General features: G+C 40.0%; 1 protein-coding gene across 4 annotated transcripts in view; it reads left to right on the plus strand.

The window, feature by feature from the left end:
* stox2a (storkhead box 2a) overlaps nt 1-14654 on the plus strand; it is a 32922-nt gene that overhangs the window by 6749 nt on the left and 11519 nt on the right. The window contains exons 1-2 of one of the 4 annotated variants that reach the window (XM_084715077.1): nt 6460-7762; nt 9393-9545. The exons of 1 other annotated variant lie outside the window; for it this stretch is intronic. In XM_084715077.1, the coding sequence (XP_084571203.1) occupies nt 7585-7762; nt 9393-9545 (331 nt within the window). In that variant the 5' untranslated portion in view covers nt 6460-7584. Of the gene's footprint in view, nt 1-6459; nt 7763-9392; nt 9546-14654 lie in introns of those variants that run through there. 2 more of the 4 variants (XM_084715074.1, XM_084715078.1) reach the window with 2 other exon arrangements.

Below are 14654 nucleotides of genomic sequence, written 5' to 3' on the forward strand. Positions count from 1 at the left end.
AACCGAACAACTGAACAAAACAGAACAAGTCAACATGTTTCAGCTTCTTCTAAGGAACAGTGCTGACCAGACTCAAATTTTTACTGGGTGCTAGAAGTTCAAACACTTCTGCAGCTCCTTTCACGTTATCAGACACTCATGAATTGAGAAGTTTCAATATGTTTGGGTCCGTTTTAGTTCAAAGGTAAATCTTAAACTAGATTGTGATTTTGTGTCTGTTTTTCTGTGTGTATCTGTCAGTAGAAGTGACGTAGCTGAGTTCACACTACTGAAGCAAACACTGATAAGCTGTGGAATGTTTGTCTTATAGCTAATAACTCACCAGACTCCATAATGCCAAAACCAACAGAGCTTATATGCTGTTGGTCCAGATGCAGATTAGATACTGATATAGGTTTTTTCAACAAAACCGATAATGTAGGATATATATTAACTTGGAAATCAGCTCAGCATCAGTGGTGAAAAGTCAGACAGAGCATGTAACAGTGCAGGGGGTTGTGTTTTTCATACCACATTATTGGCAGCATAATCAATCTTCAGTTTAATACTAACCTTTGTGTTAAATTTTAACCATTTTGCCTCTTTCAGATCACCCACAACAGCTCTGGCGTGCAAAATCTATAGGTCAGTCAGATAGTTTTGGTAGAGTACCCTGAATCTTCAGATGGAGAGTTTTATTGTTAATTCTTATGGAGAATGTGTTGCATGGAAAAATAGTAACAGTACAGTGGTGCAAACCACAGCACTGTTGACTTTCTAGTATGAGCCGCAGGTGTCTGTGTGACTCATTTTCTTAGTTGTAGTGTCAAGACACAAGTTTGAGAGACAAGTTCAAACAAAGTTCAGATGAAATAGGCTGTTCATTAACAATCTGTGTAGAAGGTCAACATATAGTGTTTTGTGTACTTGCAAAATTATATTCTATTAACAAGCTTTTGGACATATAAATGCACCTGGAAAAAATGTTTTTTTAAGGCCGTGCTTTTCACAACAGACTGTAGGGGGGAAAAAAGTTCAACTTATCAGTAGTGAGAGTATTAATAAATGGTAAATGGTGGTCTGGATGGAGCAGCAGGAGTAGGGTCAGCAACAGAATGTATTTTAGCCACTTTAAAATGAGCCACCTAAGAAAATAAATATCAGGTTAAGGTTACACTATGTTTAGAATATTTTCACCTCTCAGACAGCCTTTTCCAACAGGAAACCAGTGTTAAAATAAGCCAAATATTGCTCTGTCCAAAGCAATTAGTCTCCTTTTGCAAAAATAGTAATTATACTTTGCAGAACGCAGGAGTTGCTGGTCTGTTGCTGCCACAGTCATGTAGTTTGCTTGCGTTATTGTGTGACTTTTGTGTTTTTAAAGGGTTCGTTCAGATTCACCAAACTAAACTAACTAATCAGTTGAAGCAGCAGTAGATGAGCAACAAGATGAGCAAGGTAAGATGACTGTTTTTGCTGGAGTGGTCTGTTTCCTTTGGAGAGAACATTATTTGGCGGTTTCCTGTTGGAAAAAGCTGTCTGACAGCAAGATGAAGTGGTAAAATAATTCTAAATATAGCGTGCAATTCATTATATAGATTTTTTTCAGGTGGACATTTTTGTTTCTGACCCTGTCCGCAGCAGTACATTGCTTAGCTTCTCGCTGCTTCTCCAAACTGGGGGTGTGCTGACCACCATCTACTGCAGGTAATACACTGACTGTGGATAAGTACCTCGTACAACCCCACTACAAAAAATCTGAACTATCCCTTTAAGGCTGCAGTTAAACAGGAATGATTTAAAATCTCCATCATTTAAAAGTATTTAACAAACAGTGCTAGATTATTAAGATGTAGAAAGCATAGGTCACATTGTTGGGAAAGGCATTTTTATGATTTTAAAACATATAAGTGCATTTACTCATGCGTACTAAGTGTTGCAGATTATCCCCCAAACTGCCTGAGAATGTTTGATTAGGGCTGATCGAGAGCCAGAAAGTAGCTGGATTAAAACATTTAGACAAAAGTTTTCAGCTGTGTGGAAACAAAATGTTTTTTTTTTTAAACTGACAATTCAATCTGATTAGCTGAGGGACTTTGTATCCGCTAGCAGGCTATTAAACAATGGACTGGGAGGAGTGTGTGCTCTTAAGGAAGGAAAAGTGGAGCATTTGTTCAGGAAAACACTACTGCAGTGCGTTCCCTGCCGTAGCCCAGGTCTCCACTGGAAGGAAAGGGAGGATCCCAGCAGAGAATCGGGGGAAATGTTTAACGCAGCAGACAGACTAGTCGCCGTGTATCTGAATGTCAGATCAGGATGTGTTACGGAGGCCGTTGTGGTGTTGTGTGTTGTTATTCGGTCTCTGGCTTATAGAGACGAGAGCTTACTTTGAAAGGACGTGTGTTGTAATAAATGTTCCACTGGAGGGCAGACCACCGGCAGAAATGGTGCTGTTTGCAAGGAAGTTGGATGAAGTTGTAACAGGCCCCACATCCTTTACTGTCTGACAGCTCAGGACTGTCATCTTAAACATCAGGATACCTGTATTATGTTCATCTAAACACAGTGCAGCTTCAGTATAGACATGAGTGGTTCACAGTGAACTGGAGTCTTTATAACTTATCTGATGGATTGTTATAAAATCTGGTACAGAGACACGTATATTCACGTTCCCCTCATGATGAACTAATAACTGATGATCCACATGTTTCACCATCATCAGGGCAAAATAGACATTTTTTTCACAGCAGCCATTTTGACATGAAATAGTAAGGTGAAACAATAGGGTTGGGCAATGCCTATGAGACTGGCATATGAGGATGTCCACAGTGAAACATGGCGATGGACGATGACATCGTTGGTTGGTCTGAAAGGATCTTAGTCTTGGCACCACATGTCATTAAATGTAGTTGTGCTTAAAGATAGTTAACATTGAGATGTAGTGCGATGAACAGCAGCAACAGCTTCTTTTTATTTTCTCTCTCATGTGTCTAAAACAGACTGTAGGAAATAACTCTGGCAGCTTAGGACAGTCACTCAGAGGACACACTGCCTCAAATACAGAAGGCTTTTAAATCACGATGTTACGATGGTAGACGGATCAGTTGTCGATGACTGTCAGCCATCGGCTCAACCCCAGTTAACACTGGTAACTATGATATTAATTATGGTTCCTTTCAGGTCAGACAGAGTCAGGATGCTGTTATTGGTATATTTTGTTAGACTCGAACGGCTCTGCTACACTAAATGGAATGAGACCATAATTAGTGTTACTGTTAACACCTGTGTATTGTAATTCATCTAGTATTTTTGCTTTTTATCATATATCTGCAAAACAAACTAACTCAACTGCAAATGTTACCATACTAACATCAACATGCTAGCATTGTCATTGTGACCGCTTTGTTAGCTCGCTGGTATTAACATTTAGCTAGCCATCTTAGCTAGTGTGCTAAAAAATGTTAACATGCTAGCAAATTGGCTAAGATAGTGAACATGATAAATATTTTACCTGCTAAAAATCAACCAGTGTTGGTGTGTAGTTAACTACATATAGTTTAACTACATTAAAATCTCAGTAGCTTTTTCAGTAATTAACTACTTTGGGTCACATAGTTTAGGTAGTTAATTACAAACTACATATTCATAGTATTCTGATGACATTTTTTGCCATGCAGTATGGCTCAATGCCACGGCTCATTAGCCACGATTGTCATTAAATTACTTTTCAAAGTAGTTGTAGTTTGACAAGCTTAAATATTTTGAGAGTTGTAAAGATGTAGTTGAATTAATTTTTAAGATGTAGTTTAACTACTACTACTACTACTACTAAATTAAAATTTTAAAATAGCTTTTTCAACACTGAGCCTGAACACAGCGTCACAGAGATGTTAACACAGCTGTGGAGTTTGTACAAAGACAGCCTTTGTCAGATTAACAGCCATGTGATGAGGGTTTCAGCCAAGAAGTATTTCCATTATTGATTTATATTTATTCAGATTATTTTATTTTATTTTTATTATTTACTTTTGTCCATGAGATGCACACCTGCCAACATGATTTCCCCCGTATTTAATGGCCATCTCCCACCAGCTTCCCGTTTTGTTGTTTCTCCTGGGAAACTAGCATGGCCCTCAGCTTTAGTATGAATAATCCTTATACGCTGATCCATGTATGTTTGTCTGACGTCACCTAAATTGCAGGATTGCCCATGAAACACAATCTGCGCACACCATGTACAGTTTCAACCCATCTGTCACTGCAACCTGGACACCCACAACCTGATTTAAGGGGCGTGAGTGCAGCTGCTCTCTGAGCAGGCAGATGGGCCAGCTAACTTAACATCGCTGTTAGCTTAGCTGTTGTCAAAGTTTTAGGGGAAATAGTGAAAAAAAAAGTTTCATATCTATTCAAATACAAATTGTCTTCAACTTGCTTATGTTTATCTGACCAAATATTTAGTTTGCTGCCATATATGCCCCCAAAAAAGTATTAAATTCTCATATATGAGTAGAACCAATGAAGGTTAAAGGATAAATTTGGAACTTTTCATGTGTATGTCCAGTCAATATAGTTGGAAAATGTTGAAACTGCTGTAAAATCTAATATTCTTCCTGCATCCAGTGACCAGTGAGGCCTGTCATAGTGATGTAGCTGGTGTTCAGGAAGACCCACAAACTATTTCAGGCTTGGATTTCTAGTCTCAGCCAGCCAGGGGGCGTGTTATATGAGCATTTTTGTCACCTAATGCTAAGTTTTGGTCAACAAAATAATAGCTATACTGTTTGCAACAAGGCAACACAGGCGTGGGAGTCACAAGCTCACAGGCAATGCATCCTGGTACATGTCGGCACTGCTGCACGGCTCTGTGGTCAGTATAGCAGCACTGAGGTAATTATTGCTTCAATTGACTACATTTACCATCAACACTACCTGGGCATCCATGTGAAAAGTGACAAATATGACCTTTAATCAGTCTTTTTGTCTGCAAAATGCAAGAGGATTGTGAAAATCAAAATTCAAAAATTAAAATTGTCTTTAAATTGCTTGTGTTTATCCAACCAAATATTCAGTTTACTGTCATATATGCCCTCAAAAAGTATTAAATTCTCACATATATGTAGATTGAACCAATGAATATTAAGCAATTTTGCTTAAAAAAACGACTGAAACAGTTACTCAGTTATCAAAATTGTTGCCTGGTTTTCTTCAGTTAATCGACTAATCATTCTAATCACCTGACATTTGGAATCAGCAGGATTTTTCAGGGGAATTCTAGCAAGAATTCAAATCATTGTAGGCGCTGTGGACGTGTATTTTTCAGAGCATTTCTTTCCACCATGAGGACATCCTGTTTTTTTTTTTTTCTCGCAGTTAGTGTGATTGTGCCTTGCAGTGCACAAAGTGTTGAAGGATCTTGATGCTTGAGTATTTTTCTGTCCATACAACAGACGGTCAGTCGGTCCTCGTGTATGTGGTGTCTGTCTGCTGCTTCTATCTTGAGCAACTGGCTCTTTAAGGGAACAGCACTCAAAGGTAACAGCTATGAGATCATCGGCTTGCGTCGTCATGGCAACAAAGGCTGTTGCAGCACTACTGAGAAATAAAATGGCTGGCGTGGTGTCGCTCTCCCCCTCCTCCTCCTCCTCCTCCTCCTCCTCCACCTCCTCCTCCTCCTCCTCCTCACCCCTCTTTCCCTTCCCTTCCTCTCCTCTCCTCTCTCCTCTTTCTCTTTGGTATCAGTGAACTGGAGCAGATTGGTTGTGACACCGTCCCCCTCCTCCTCCTCCTCCACCCGTGCCCCGTCCTGCCCTCTCACTTTGCTCCTTATTCTGTCCCCTTTCCAACCGTCCATTCACACTCCACACACACATGTGAGTCAGCAGGAGTCTGCAGCTCTGGACATGATTATAAGGTGAAGCTTTTGGGTTTTTCCTTTTCGTTGACAGCTCCACGCCAGAATCAACCGGTGGAAAGACACAAATGAGCACCTTTAAAAATGATTCCCTCCGGTTGTGGTGCTGTCAAGTGTGTAGCTTTGGTTTCACAGTCAGGTGGGTCACAAAAAGAGGACGGACGGCGGTTTAAGGGGTCCCTCATCCTTCAAGATTCAGAGAGGATGAGGGAAAAAGAGAGGATGGAAATTCAGCCAAAGATTCAGAGCCGGAGCTATTCCCCGGACATCATCTGAGGGCTGAATATTTTTATTTTTTCCTTCTTGCGTGTGTGTGAGTGTGTGTTTGGAGGTGTTGATATTTGCTCTCCTCTCTGCCTTATGTATGTCCTCGATCTCTCTCCCTCTCCTCTTGCATCCTCTCCTCCCCTCCCCTCAGCCTCAATCACCCAGACACAGACGCATGCATGCTCACGCAGAATCGCGCGCAGCAGGCGGATGCGCGCATACACACTTTCTCTCACACACACACATACACACACACACACATACACGTACACACACACACATACACACACACACACACACATACTCACACACCCTTCCTGGAGGTGCTGGGAGCAGCTGCAGCATTAGCGTTGAAAGAGATTTGCCGTTGACTGGAGTTTGCATCCCCCCCTGTTAATGAATGGATGCTACGGCGGTAGGCTCGGGAGCTCCTTCCGTTGGATTGCGGGAAACGGTGGATATCTATTCTTGAATTTATTTATTTATTTCTATGCTCTCCATTTTTTTCTCCCCACCCTCTCCTGGTGTGCTGTTGTCGAAAGGACGATGGGGTCTTGTGCTTGATCGGATAAAGATGGAGGTGAACGTGGCGTCTCCGGTGCTTGGCATACTACTGAGGTTTCACTGCCCGTTGGGGTGAATGGAGCTTTTATTTCTGTTTTTTTTTTTTTTTTTTTAAGCGGGCTCTTTTGTTTTCCGGGGATCGGCCGAGAAGCACTCCTGTGGTGAATTGAGCTATTGTCGAAGACTGGGCCTCTTAAAGCTTTGAATCTTTGACTATCCATCCATCCCCTCCCTTCCTTCCCCTGCTACCTTCTCCTCAGAAAGGACCAACGGATCCCAAAAAACCTCCACTGAAATCTCTCCTCGCCGTCCTCCTTGCTTCCAATGCCCCATTTCCCTCATCTCTACCCCTGCCCCCCCACCTCTCTCCTGCTCCCTCCTCCCACATCAGAGCGGCTACGTAATGTGCCTCCCTACGCATGCAAATGGGGATGCTACAAATGGTGGCTGGGACTGATGCCGATGAAAGGGTGATGCCTCGCGCAATCACCTGCACCTCCGCCGCCGCTGCCGTTGCTCCAGATCAGCCTGGGAGAGCCCAGCAGCCGATGACAACCACCCACAGTGCGAACACGGTCGTTTGTAGCTTGCTCGTGGATGTAAATGAGACGTGTGTATGTGTGTGAAGGTGCACACTGGTTCCTGCCATGTCTGGTGTGTGATCGCTCTAGTGGGACGTTCTTACTGATGCGGGGGAGGCACTGAGCCTGAGGTTGGTCGACCTCCCCCTGCACACCCCCCCCTTCCCCCTTCCTTCCTTCCCCACCTTCCTTTCCCCCCCTTCCTCCCCCCTCCCTCCTCCTCCACCTTATCCCAGAAGCCCCCGGGGGGTGAAGGCCACCTGGTAAAAAGGGGTCACGATGAAGAAGAACCGCAGCAGCAATCTGCGGCGGGCTTGGCCCAGCTCGGAGCTCACCGAGCGCCCGCTGGAGCACAATCTCTCCCGTAGTGAGAAAGACATCCGTGTGCAGAAGCAGCATCTTCCTCCCCCTCCTCCTCCTCATTTCTCTCCGTCCCCGCCAAGTTATCGTGCGCCAGGTGAGTCTGACACTCCCACCGACAGAAGCTCCACCCTCTCGCTACGCAGAGTGGCTCGGAGTTAGCAAAGACACGTGATTTGGGGGCAAAGTGGGCAATATTTTCATGTTGATTGAACTTCATTTCCTCTCTAACGTATCAAATGAGGTCAAGCAGAAATAGAGAAGAGGGAGAAATATTTTGAATTATTTAATCTAAAGCTTCCCCTGTCTCTTGGCTTGTTTTAAAATTAATTAAAATGTCTCTCAGTGGGTCTAAATCTCTGGAACTTTCTTACTTTCTGACATATTTTCATATCTGCTTTCTATTTACTGAAGCATATTTAAACGTAAATGAAACTAATGGTAAAAATGTACATTCAGTGTAAATTTTGTACCATTCTTTTCATGATTTATAGTATTTTCTTACTCAAATGTCCAGTCATTCTAGGGTACATCAGTTGCATCATCTTTGCATCAAATGTTGAGACAGATTTCCTATTTTTGGTTTGACTGAACGACAAAAGGGCTTTTGAGACATCTCACGCCTCAAACTAATGTCCTTTCGTCCCCTTTTAATGATAAATATTTGCATATTTTTCTGCTGTATTTCTTGCTTCATTGCAAGATGCAAAACATAAATACTACAGCCTCATTCCCTCTGTGTGTGCCTCACCAAAAATACTATAAAAGCACAGGACAGTGGGATTTTTTTGGACCAATTCACTGGCTTTTCTTATGTTTATTAAAACCCGAGGAAAGCCTTGTAAAGCCACATAAAGCTTAAGGGGCTGTGATACTAAGCAGAGATAACGTCATCATGTTGCTTAACTGACCATTCAGCTGAGTGTGGTGAGGAGGCAGGGCCCTGCACACAGCTCAGCTCAGCTCAGCTAAATGGGAGCTTAACTTTAAAACAGTGATCAATAAGCATACATTAATTATCTGCAGAGATGTAATGTTCGGTTAGAAATTAAAACTCGAGGCTTTTATAATATATATTCGACATCATATGGCGTGATTGTCGATCGATCAGCAGATTTAGGTCAGAGGACAGGGTCAGCCACAGCACAGATGCTGCAGCGGTGGATTCAGTCAGTGTGTTGCTTTACAACCTTTCAGCAGGGCAGATGTTTGCTCTCAGAGGGGCTTGAAGCCGGGCCGTCTGGTTGTAGGATGATCTCACTACTCACTACTGCTGACAGCAAAGCCAGCTTAATTCAACAAAGGCAACAGAGAATTTCTGCGTGTTAAGCTCTCAATGTGGTGCTAAAGTCAGTTATATTTTGTTAAATTTCAAATGGGTTTGACATTCTGGAGGATTGTGTAAGCTTCCCTTTTCTGTGCGCGGTGATGAATTGAATAACGAGGTTGCAAAGACACTCAGGTGATCTCGCTCACACTACGTTTGCTGCAGCAGCTGCTGCCTCGCTTTGCTAACCTACGAGAAACAGGAGGAACGGGAGGCTAAAGGAAGCACAGAGAGGAGAGGAGGGGTGGAGCTGTTCCAGGCAGCATGCAAACTGCTGCTGCTGTTTGACCATTACATCATAGCTTCACACGCTGCGCCTGCTGTTCATTCATGATCTCACAGTTGTGCTTGTGCCTCCTCCTCCTCCTCCTCCTCCTCCCCCTCCTTCCTCCTCCTGCAGGTGACGTGTCTCCGATCAGTATGTCACCTATCAGCCAGTCACAGTTCATCCCACTGGGGGAGATCTTGTGCCTGGCCATCTCTGCTATGAACTCTGCCCACAAGCCTGTCAACCAGGAGGCTCTGGTGGAGCACCTCACTGCCAGCTTCCCAGGTACGCTCCTCTGACCTCCTTCTTTAAATGGGACTGCACTAAAGCATAGTGATTTTTCTGAGCCTATATTAATAATTACCACATTCTCATGGCTGATACCAGTAAAATAATCGACAATTTCACATTTTTGTATTGTAAAAAGAAGTTTATATAACCTATAGTTTATGCACGCCTGAGGGTAAGAAATGCTAAGATGTAGTGAGCAAGATGAATGGTTTAATGTTCCAAATTTAAATGGCATCATTATTATCATTAACAGAAATAAAGAACAGTTCTGACTCTTCAAATGTTTATTTTTGAGTACAGTCCAGAAAATAAGTTCTGGAGCAAACTAATGTTTATGATACTGACTTATTTTGTTCAGCAAGATAACTTTCACACACAAACACCACTTTAATGTTATTTGAGGTGTAAATCCGGTTGCCATCATTAAAAAGCTAACGTTAATGTAGAATAACTCACACAGTGTCACTCCCACTGAGTGACTTTTTTTCAGTGTAATGATGTTTAACGTTTGCAGCAACCTCTGTAATCTTATTTAGCCAGTTTGTTACGAACCACACATAAAATCTTAAAAATTTTCTTGTAGAGTATTTACTGACATATTTTATGTCATAGAACAAACATGAAAATCTCTTAAGCTTGTGTCAACCACAGACTGGAACTGGAAGTGCTAATGTATCATTTGCTATTCACTTTATGGTCCAATAACAATTGAGCAAATTTCATAACGGGCAGAATCTCGGTCAACTTTCTCCTTTGCTGTCTTCTCTACTTAGATATGCGATGTGTTAGGCTCCTCTATGTTGAAAAGAAGGCCAAATTTTGAGGATGGTTCAAAGTTAAATGCTTTGACAAAGTCTGTCAAAGCAGATAATAAATAATATACATTTTCCATTAGCAGCCAATAAATTATGGGCCACAGTATTTATCATGCATCCCTAGCAGACGCTGATGTTTGAACACGTTATGTGGAATGTGTTGCTAGAAAATTAGCAGTTACTGTAAATTTTAAGGTAGAGATGGAGCTTTTACACATAGATGTACATGTCACACCTTGGTTGATTGTCTTAATAACAGTCTACGTAGAAGGGATGACTGATATGAATTTATTTCAGTCAATATGATAACTGATAATTACCTGCTTCTCATGGTTGGTACCAATAAGATAACCAATGATTTCACATTTTCAAAAGAGGTTCGTAAATTGCTCGGACCGAACCAAATCTAACTGACATCACTGTTACACTGAAAGAACAAAGATCGGTTCTGACTCTTTTGATTTATTTTGTCTAATAAAGTAAATCAAAAATCTTTAACAAAAATACCTTGGCTTTTACAGAATGACGATGTATTTTTGTTGACTAATCTGGAAGTTAGCATCGCTCTGGTCCCCTCCACAAAATGCTAATTGAATTTTTCACATTTGGATTTTGAATTAATTCAGAAAATAAGTTGCAAACAAAAGTTTATGGTACTGACACATTCTGTTCAGCAAGAAAATCTTCACAAATGCACACCTCTTTTGTGTTTATGGAGTCACCAAAATTAACATTTGCGTTACGGCCATTATTGAACTACACCACAGTCACATGTCTCACTGTAACTCCTACTAAGTGACTAGTGTTCAGTCTCATTTGGACACATACAAGCTTCAAAATTCACAAGTTGGGTATTTGCTGACAAAATGTGGAAGTCTCTGAAATTTGTGTTAAATATAGACCTTATTTCAGACAAATAACAAAAAAAAATTGTTCAAATAACCCACTGACTTCAAGACAAGGGAACTAGAAGTGCTAATATGCTAACTCATTTGTGGGTTACAGGACTCATTCCTGCAGAAAATGTATCCTAAAAATTAAAACTGACCCTTCCTAAGTCCCGCCCCTTTTCACTCTCTGCTCCAAAAACAGTTGAGTACCCGGTGGAACCCAGTCCCTCACGAAGAGCTTCGAAGCCAATTTGACATAGTGGCCAAACTGTGTAATGACATCATCACATGATGCTCTACAGCAATTGTGAGACAAAGTGCCTGTAAACCAGCAGATCGATTTTGAGCTTGTCAACCCTTTTGGAATGACTCGTTTCGCTATTAGGATTAGATCCATTCAGTTTGAACATTTGGTAAGTTTAAAAGAGCAGCACAAAACCGTAAAGGTGCTAAACCAGAAGTTCGCTGCTTGACTGAAAGAAGTCTCTACTGCACTTGTTCTACGGCTCGGACGCTGCGCAAGCTTTGGCACAGAAGTTGACTTCCTGTGCCACTGAGCAGCTCTCATCGGACTGATCAGAAACCCGCCTCCAACGCTGTATTCAGTCTTCCTTTATACTTCCACTGAGTCAGATTTCTCCTTTCCTGTTTCTGTTACTTAGATCTGCAATGTGCCAGGCTTGTCTGTGTTGAAAAGAAAACCAAATTTTTAGGATGGTGAGAAGATGCTGTAGGGCACATGCAAAAGCAACACAGAGTCACATCTTAAGTTAGCTAGTTAGCAAAATGCTAGCTAACTTAAGCTAGGTAAGTTACCTAGCATTTTGCACATCCACCAACGTTAAGTTAGTTAGTTAATTAGTTAGTTAGCATTTTGCTAACTTAAACACAGGAAAGGTGAAAATTGACTGAGGTTCCACTGCGTACCAAGCTTGCTCAACTCTTATTGGACCACAGAGTAAAAAGGGGCGGGATCTGGGACGGATAAATGCTTTGACATTATCTGTAAAATGAGATTATTATAGCTAATATTTTGTAGATATAATTTCAGTATTAGAATAATAAGTAGTAATATAAATTTCCTATTACTGGCCAGCAATTCAACAGCCCCAATATTTTTCACGTATCCCTAGCAAAACCTGATTTTTAAATACTTTATGTGGTACAAAATTAGTAATTACTATGTGTAATAAGGTAGAACTGGTGATTATATACATTATGTGTGTCACATCTTGTTTGTTCGTTTTGTTTCAGATTTGTTAATTATTAACATTCTTTCATTAAATTCTCCAAACAAAAAGATTTACTCACTTAAAGCTTAATTTTATACACATCAGGTTCAAAGAGCAAACTAATGATCCATGTAGATTTTAAACATCTCTTGATCCCACTTCAGGGTACATTTAATTGAGAACTGAGATATTTTATCCGGTTATATATTACAAATAACATCATAATGTTTCAACAGGAATCAATCTGAAAGAGCTGAAAAAATTAAGCAATTAGTTGATCGGCTGAAAATTAATCCAGAACTATTTAAATTATTGTTTTAAGGATCCAGTGTGTCAGATTTACAGGAACTTAATAGCAGAATATGTCAGAAATTGACTATAATATTCTTAAGAATGTTTAAGTATGTTTTCATTAGTGTATAATCACCTGAAAATAAGAATCGTGTTTTTGTTACCGTAGAATGAGCCATTATATCTACAGAGGGCGCACAGAGGCTGCTAAGTTGCATCACTGTGTTCCTACAGTAGCCTGGAACAGACAAACCAAACACTGGCTCGGGTTTTGGTTTTTAGTTTTGTGACTAGCTAGGTTCTCCTACATGAAAGCGGTTTGCAAGCTCACTGCTAGATGCCACTAATCCTACGCACTGGTCCTTTAATAGTTATTTTTCAAGCAAAAATGGCACAGATTCACTGGTACGAGCTTCTCTGATGTGATGATTTGCTGCTTTCCTCTGTCTCATATGATAGCAAGCAGGAAACCAATGAAATTTGGACTGTTGTTCAGACAAAATAAAACATTTGAAGACTTCGGTTCTGGGAAATTATGGTGGAGATTTTTCGCCTATTGTCTGAAAAAATTGAATACTAAATCCACTATAAGACTAAGACCTCCCTGCCCCATCCCCTTCTCCTATTTGTTTTATTCAAATACACATTGGTTTTCTTCACAAGTAATGTATACACATGTTGATTAATTTGACTGTGTGAACAAATTATTGTTAATTCTGTTTTGTGGATATTCTGTTGTTAAAGTGATTGAAGAACTTCAATTAGATCTTATTTACCTAAAGACCAGTGTTAATTGTTGACTTTATTTCAATGACACCATGCAAGTAGCATATGTTATGGTGTGAAAAATTCTATTAATATTATTTTTCATTATAAAACAAGTTTTTTTCTTGAGACTTTTTAAGAGCAGTCCTCACATACTACAAAACAAAACATTCTTCTTCTTTTTTTTACTCTGAACTATATTCTGTATCTCCAAATTGTTTTACAAAATGTTCATTTATTTTGACAGTTTGAATATGTGTAACACAAAGCAAATTTCTTTTTTAATAAAATCTATAAATTAGTGAAGTCCAGGATCATTGTCCATGCTGGTCAAACAAGCCAAGAAATGCATTAAAAAACAAAGTTTAAAAGGTTTAACCACCATGTAACCCAGTCGTCAGTCAAATTTAATGGGCAGCTTGTCTTTCAAATTCATCTTCACTTCTATATGATGGCAGAGTGTAACGGAATTGAACTTATAGGTTGCATCATTTCTGTGTTAAAAAAAAAAAAAAAACCTAACACAGGGGTGATGTAATGTCAGGCAACGCAAGGCCGTGCTAGACAAAGGTTATGAATGGTGTTGTTCAAAATGTACCACTTTTAATGTTGATTTGGTAATTTATTAAGCCGACTGATGATGCTTTACGTTCTAATTAAATATCCTCAGGAGTCATATGGAAATGGTAGTATTTAGTTTATTAAAAACGATTTGTTTTTTCAGACAGATTAAAGATTATATCATGGTGTCAAACAAGGACATCCCTTAAAATGCAAGTGGATTTGTGTGAGCTGAGGCTGGGGTCGATTTAAGAAAAGTTAGGCCAACAAGAAATTAAAAAAAACAAAAAATGCATTGATAAAAATAATAAAAAATTATACAAATAAATAATAATAATAATATTTGTCATTTTGAAAAATTATAAGAGTAGAAGAAAACATTAAAATAGACATCTGTTAAAACTCTGATGTACGCAGCAGTGGTTTTGTCCGCAAAAATTCATGTTGTTAAATTGTAGTGAGATCATAATGTTTCCAAAAATACTGAACATGTCAAGATGAATTCTAAATGTACTATATGTACAGTTATTGGTTATGATATATATTTAT

Source organism: Lutjanus erythropterus, chromosome 3, assembly GCF_056507025.1.
Source record: "Lutjanus erythropterus isolate fLutEry1 chromosome 3, fLutEry1.hap2, whole genome shotgun sequence".
Classification (NCBI taxonomy): domain Eukaryota; kingdom Metazoa; phylum Chordata; class Actinopteri; order Lutjaniformes; family Lutjanidae; genus Lutjanus; species Lutjanus erythropterus.